We start from the raw sequence: 6440 nt of genomic DNA, 5'->3' as shown, positions 1-6440 counted from the left end.
GCACAGTGTTTCTACCATGAAAGAGAAAGCCAAGCTGAAGCGGTTGCTAGGCAACGCCTCGGCACCATCGCCATCTTTGAGTGTGGTTCGGCTGTTTGTCAATTCAGAATGTGAAACACACTCGCTTACGTGGTGGTTACTAGGCAGCGCCTTGGGGTAGTCACTACCTTCAAATTGGGCTCTTCATCCTCTTCTTTAAATAAAGTCAAATCGCTTCAAGTAGCGACCAGTCAGCTTAGCAAATACAAAGCCGCCATCTTTGTTAGGGGTATTGTGACTTCCGGCGGGGGCGGAAGAGAGCGTAACGGGGCTCGGGAGGAGGCTCTGGAAAAGGGCTTGACGAGGGGTTTGAGTTGCGATGAGGAAGGCGGGAATCTAGTCCTCTTCCAATCAGCTCCCGATCTCGCCCTCTGGCGGCTCTGGACAGCAGCAGCCCGACTTCGTGTGACTATGGGCGTGCTCAGAGGCGGGCATTGACTCTCTCCACGAGGGAACTGGGTGGCGAGCGTTCCAGATGGGGGAGGAGGGGTCCGAGGGCACGGTACATCTGCTGTGCCTCGCGGCATCTAGCGGGGTCCCCCTGTTTTGCAGGAGCAGCCGCGGTGGCGCCCCCGCCCGCCAACAGGTGGGAGCCCTGGCGCCTGGATCTCTGAAATAGCAGGGTTTTAGAAGGACTTTGGGTCCTCAAGGGAGTAGAGGGTGGGGACGTTTCAGAGTTGTGTTTAGACCGTCGAAGGTGCAATTGACCAGTGATCCTGGTTCCTTGAAGCGGAGGGCCCAGGGGAATCTAGAGAGAGGAACGGGGCTGGGGGCCTGAGTAATTGGTTCCCAAGGAGGAAATTGGGGGGCTCTTGTCTCAAGTTCCCAATCTTTCCCCAGCTCCCATTCTCTGTCATCGGCTCCCTCAATGGAGTCCACATGTTTGGGCAGAATCTCGAGGTGCAACTGACCTCTTCGAGGACGGAGGACACAACCGTGGTGTGGAAGAGCTTCCATGACAGGTCCTCCAAGGGCAGCTTGGGGACAGGGCCAGGGAGGCAGCCCTTGTTGAAGATGACCCCTAGGCTGTCCAGATCTCCAGCGCCAGCTGAGACTGGGTTGTGGGATCTTTGACAAGGCATTCAGCCTGATTCCTGAGCTTCTTTGTATGAGAGGCTGGTTGTGCTGGGGCATGGATCCAGGGCAGACCTACTCTCCTCTTTGCCTTGTTTACTTGGCCTGGGCTCATCCTTCTCACCTTCTTTCTCACAGCATCACCCTCATTGTTCTGTCGTCTGAGGAGGGCACCTCGGAGCTGAGGCTGGAGAGACTACTCCAGATGGTGTTTGGGGCCATGGTGAGACTCCCTAACCCTCTTTTTTTTTAAAGTTCTTGTTTGTTTTTGTCCATACCCTGTGGCATGTGGGATCAGAGTTCCCACACCGGGGACTGAACCCGCCCCCTGCTGGGTGGAAGTGCCGTGTCTTAACCACTGGACCACTAGGGAAGAGAGAAGTTGCTCAGTTGTGTCTGACTCTTTGTGACTCTATGGACTGTAGCCCCCAGGCTCCTCCATCCATGGGATTCTCCAGGCAAGAATACTGGAATACTAGGAATACTGGAATACTAGGGAAGTCCCTCCTTAACTCTCTTTCCCAACCCCAGGAATCTGAGCTCTCAGCATCCCTCTCCCTCAGACCCAGGAGTCCAGACTCCCAGCAGCCTCCTGTAGAACCCACGAATTCTGGCCCTCAGTCCGACTCCTCCCTTAGACACAGAAGTCTGAGTCCCAGCCCCTCCTGTCTTATAACCAAGTGTCCAGGGCCCCTACTCTCCTATATGGTTCTTCTAGGTTCTTCTCGTGGGACTTGAAGAGCTGACCAATATCCGCAACGTAGAGAGACTGAAGAAGGAGCTGAGGGTGAGGATGCAGGACATGAGGATGGGAAGTTAGGATACCTGGTCACTGATATTTGGGAACTGTAGTTCCCAGAAAACCCTGGGGCAGCCTTATCCACTGGGCACCCAGGGCATCTTGGTTGTCTAACATCCCCTAGCAAGGCCCAGTGGGCCAGTTTTCTGAGGGGGAGCCAGCAGATTTGGGTGCCACCTGGGTCTTAGGCTCCTCCATTTTCCCTTCTGCTAGGCCACTTACCGCCTCATCGACAGCTTCCTGGGGGACTCAGAGCTCATCGGAGACCTGACCCAGTGTGTGGACTGTGTGGTTCCTCCCGAGGGGTCCCTGCTGCAGGTATTGGGAATGCCTTGTAAACTTTTAAAACTATCCCTCTTGCCCTGGCTCGGTGTCCATCCTCTTACCTTTGGACCATTGCTTCTTCCTACCCTTTTGGCTTCCAGCCAACTCCCACTTGACTCTGGAAGGATCTTTCTACACCCACAGCTGACTCTGTCCTTCCCCTGGTCACAGTCCGCCTGCGACTTCCATCAGTCCCAGGACAAGGTCCCAGCCCCTTAGTCTCAAGTTGAGGACCTGAGGAATCTGATGCCACCCGCCTTCTCGCTCTAACCTCTGCTAACTCCTAACTCCACAGTCCACCCTCTCCTAGCTGCCTCATGAGTCTCACAAATCCCCACAACTCCCCAGTTTCTCTGCCCTGGCACATCCCGTTCTTTCTACCACGGAAATCTCTGTCTACTGCTACTGCTGCTAAGTCACTTCAGTCGTGTCCGACTCCGTGCGACCCCATAGACGGCAGCCCACCAGGCTCCCCCGTCCCTGGGATTCTCCAAGCAAGAACACTGGAGTGGGCTGCCATTTCCTTCTCCAATGTATGAAAGTGAAAAGTGAAAGTGAAGTCCCTCAGTCGTGTCCGACTCTTGGCGACCCCATGGACTGCAGCCTACCAGGCTCCTCCGTCCATGGGATTTTCCAGGCAAGAGTACTGGAGTGGGGTGCCATTGCCTTCTCCAAATCTCTATCTACTGTTCCTTAAATATCGATCTGATTTCATCTGGCATGGGTGCTTCCCAGCAGTGTGGCTCTGGGCAGGTGACGACCTCTCTGAGCTTCAGTAGATTGTAGATTGCGCCCATCTGGCATTTAATAGCACTCAATAAGCTGCTGCTGTTAAAATTACTAGCTTCGGTAGGACGTGTCAGACTAGGCAGCGGTCACCCTACCTGTTTAATGTTACAGTGTGACTTGGGGATGGTAAGCTACATGTGAAGGTGAACGAACTCAGGCCCAGGGAGGGTGAGACACAGGAGCACGGCCACCAAGCTAGCTTTGAATTGTACGCCGGTCTCTTCCCCCTACTCACCCACCTGGGAAGTCTGTCGCCCCTGCTCATGTCCTCTGACTCGCAGTCGGCCTGCCTCCCTTACCCAGGAAGCCCTCTCTGGGTTCGCTGAGGCGGCGGGCACGGCCTTCATCAGCCTGGTCGTGTCGGGCCGGGTGGTGGCAGCGACCGAGAGCTGGTGGCGGCTGGGGATGCCGGAGGCCGTGCTTCTCCCCTGGCTGGTGGGGTCCCTGCCGCCGCAGGCCGCTCGCGACTACCCGGTGTACCTGCCGCACGGGAGCCCCAAGGTGAGTGAGTGGGTGGGGCGGGCAGGGCGAACGGTGAGGGCTGGGAGGAGCGCGCCGGGGGTGGGACCTGGAGGACCGCTTCTAGGAGCCCGGGCTTGCCATGAGAAGAGGAGGAGCTCCGGCCAGCCTACCCGCCTCGCTGCTGCAGGTTCCACACCGGCTACTGACCCTGACGCTTCTGCCGGACTTGGAGCTGTGTCTGCTCTGCGGCCCGCGGCCTCCCCTCAGCCAGCTGGATGCGCAGGTGAATCGGGGCTCCGTCCCGCTTTTCTCCCAGTTCACCCGCGAGCCCTGGCCCTCCCCCGAGCACCATGCGGGGCAAGTGCGCCTTTACCCTGAACCCGCCCTGTATCCGCCCCGCCCCCTCAATGCCCCACCTTCTTGTAGGCCCCGCCCCCTTGGGCTCCGCCTCAGTGGCCCCCATCCTTCCAGACCTCTCTCTTCTCTCCCGCGGTCCCCTCAGCCTTTGTGGTCTCCTCCCCAGCTCCCTGGCCAAACTGCCTCCCCTTGGGTACCCCCCTGACCTCGTCCTTGGGCCCCGCCTCTCTCGCTGATAACGCCCCCCTGCAGCTTCTGGAGCGCTGGTGGCAGCCCTTGCTGGAGCCGCTGCGGGGCTGCCTGCCGCTGGGACCCCGAGCGCTGCCCACGGGCTTCCCGCTGCACACGGACATCCTCGGGTAGGGCGCGGCAGCAGGAGTGGGTTGGGGGCCCTCAGCACCTCTTTCCTGGCCGTGACACCTGTTTCCCCACAGGCTGCTGCTCCTCCACCTGGAACTGAAACGCTGTCTCTTCACGGTGGAGCCCTCGCGGGATAAAGGTGACTGGGAAGTGGGCAGGGCCGGGAGGGGCGGGGCTGGGCAGGGGCTCTGCGTTACCACACCCCTCTTCCACCTTCAGAACCGTCTCCGGAGCATCGCCGGCGCCTTCTCCGCTCTTTCTACACCCTGGTCACCGCCACTCACTTCCCACCAGGTCAGCGGCGGGCACAGCGACCCCTTTGCACAGATTGGGGCACGGGGTCCCAGTTCTCACGAGGCGGGAGTAAGAGGCGGGGGAGGGGAAAGCGATAGAAGAAGCGCAGACTGAGTATGGCCGTCTGTGAGTCCCGTGCATGTACACGGGCAAGAGGGGAAGAGAGCTGAAGGGAGGGGCAGGGAGGGCCCAGCCTGCAGGTTTCAGAGCCTCCTGGTTGATCTAAACACCGAGACCTCATCTCCTGCCAGGTGCTTTTTGTGTATTGACACACTTCTTCCTCGGCTTTCCCTTATAGCTCAGTTGGTAAAGAATCTGCCTATGATGCGGGAGTCCTGGGTTCTATCCCTGGCTTGGAAAGATCCCCTGGACAAGGGAAAGGTTACCCACACCAATATTCTGGCCTGGAGAATTCCATGGACTGTATAGTCCATGAGATCACAAAGAGTCAGAGAAGACTGAGCGACTTTCACATCCTAATAGTTGAAGGTTATGTCCTGTTACATCATTATTTCCATATTATAGATGAGCAACCAGTCTTAGCTAATAAACAGCAGAGCTCTGCTGTGATTCAAACACAGGCAGCCTGGCTCCCACATCCACACGCTCCTGCTCTACTGTTGAAAATACAGGCTTTGGGTGGAGGAGGTTGGTAGATTCCACAGAACCCAGGTCCAGGAGGAAAAGCTGTCACACAGAACCTGAGGCCCAAAGAAAGGGACCCAGAGTGATACTACAATCCCAGCAAAGACCCTGATGAGTGTAATAAAATGGTGAAAAGTTCCATCTGGAGGGGCAAAGGACTGCCCCTTCCTAGCCATGTGACCCCACCTCCCTCACCTGTTTCGCAAGTGGGATGGGGTCCTCTGAGGCCAGTGCCTGGCACCTGGGCAGCATCTCTTGCATTTCTGTGATCTGTACTGCTAACCAGATTGCTTGGGGCTGCACACACAGTGTCCCCAGGAAAGTGGGGCACTGGGGCTGGAAGAGGGGGAAGAAAGTCTGATCTCCTCAAGTCCTGACAACTGGCTGGAGCTGCAAGCCTCTTCCATCAGATGTCTTAGCCCAGGATGGGGGTGGCTCCCTCAGGTTGGCATCCTAGTTGTCCAGGCCTCACTGGTCACCTCGACCTTCGCTGTCTTTCCTTCAGAGCCGGGGCAGCCAGAGGAGAAAGCAGAAGAGGCTGTCCACCGGGCCCAGGTAGCCAGAGCCTGCTACTTGGTGTTGGGGACTGAGGAGCCAGGCACGGGATGGCGGCTGGTGGCACTGCAGTTGGGGCCACGGCGGCTGCTGCTGCTGCTGTCTGCTCAGAGTCCCACATATGGGCTGCGGGGCCTGGCCACCCACACTCTGCATGCCCTCACCCCGCTCCTCTGACCACTGGACCTGAACGCCAGACACAGACAAGGACAGGGGCTATTAGCATCTCTGTTTATTCGCTCACAATAATACACAGCCCCTGGAAGGGAGGGGACAGGAGGGGCTATGACAGGATGGGGTGGGAGGGGAGGAGGCACCCACTTCCCTGGCCCCTCTCCCCTCTGTGCTTCGGGGGAAAAGGGAGGGAGGGGGCTCCCCCTTACCCCCCTCAGAATGTAAACAGCAGCAGATGAACAAAAATAAAAATACAAAAGGCCGGAGGAAGTTCCTGGACATCCCCCCACCCCAGGGTCTTCCCGGTCACCAGCGGAGGTCCCCCGCTGCCCCATCCACCAAAGCTGCCTCAGTCCTGGGGGCTGCCCAATGCCAGCCACATCCCTGGGGGGCAGAGTCCAGGGCTCAGAACTGCTGGGCCAGCAGCTCACACAGGTGACGGGAGACAGGCTCCTTGCTGGTGCGCAGGGTCAGCCGGTACATCTAGGGGGGACAGGGTGACTCAGGGAGGAGGCAGAGAGGATGGAGAGCGGGGGGAGGAGAGTCAGGGCAGATAGATGATGAGAGA

The 6440-nt window shown here is 58.2% G+C and overlaps 2 protein-coding genes across 5 annotated transcripts in view; one reads left to right on the top strand and one right to left on the bottom strand.

Annotated features, from left to right (window-relative positions):
• The first annotated feature begins 451 nt into the window (after positions 1–451).
• On the top strand, positions 452–6002 carry FUZ (fuzzy planar cell polarity protein). 2 transcript variants are annotated; one of them, XM_068992767.1, is made up of 11 exons: positions 452–625; positions 880–1001; positions 1252–1336; positions 1832–1900; positions 2126–2230; positions 3329–3526; positions 3675–3770; positions 4097–4203; positions 4279–4343; positions 4424–4498; positions 5649–6002. In XM_068992767.1, exons 1-11 carry the CDS (start codon positions 515–517, stop codon positions 5873–5875), a joined length of 1260 nt encoding a protein of 419 aa, XP_068848868.1. In that variant the 5' UTR covers positions 452–514; the 3' UTR covers positions 5876–6002. The 2 variants fall into 2 exon arrangements, with proteins under 2 accessions (XP_068848868.1, XP_068848869.1); XM_068992768.1 differs by lacking the exon at positions 1252–1336 and having other exon boundaries at positions 880–978.
• The window catches only part of AP2A1 (adaptor related protein complex 2 subunit alpha 1), a 27637-nt gene continuing 26944 nt past the window's right edge, over positions 5748–6440 (bottom strand). For all 3 annotated transcript variants that reach the window (XM_068992764.1, XM_068992765.1, XM_068992766.1), the window contains one exon: positions 5748–6355. In XM_068992764.1, coding sequence (XP_068848865.1) covers positions 6278–6355 — 78 coding nt within the window. In that variant the 3' untranslated portion in view covers positions 5748–6277. The remainder of the gene's footprint in view (positions 6356–6440) is intronic.

The sequence above is a fragment of the Capricornis sumatraensis genome, chromosome 20, assembly GCF_032405125.1.
Source record: "Capricornis sumatraensis isolate serow.1 chromosome 20, serow.2, whole genome shotgun sequence".
NCBI lineage: Eukaryota > Metazoa > Chordata > Mammalia > Artiodactyla > Bovidae > Capricornis > Capricornis sumatraensis.
The sequence above is the reverse complement of the archived record's forward strand: the minus strand, read 5'-3'. Positions and strand labels throughout refer to the sequence as shown.

Excerpts from the sequence above, each read along its gene's own strand:
- FUZ (XM_068992767.1), top strand. The coding sequence starts at position 515 with ATGGGGGAGGAGGGGTCCGAGGGCACGGTACATCTGCTGTGCCTCGCG. Across the intron at positions 4,204-4,278 it reads CTGCACACGGACATCCTCGG|GCTGCTGCTCCTCCACCTGG; the intron begins GTAGGGCGCGGC and ends GTTTCCCCACAG. Across the intron at positions 4,499-5,648 it reads CGCCACTCACTTCCCACCAG|AGCCGGGGCAGCCAGAGGAG; the intron begins GTCAGCGGCGGG and ends TCTTTCCTTCAG.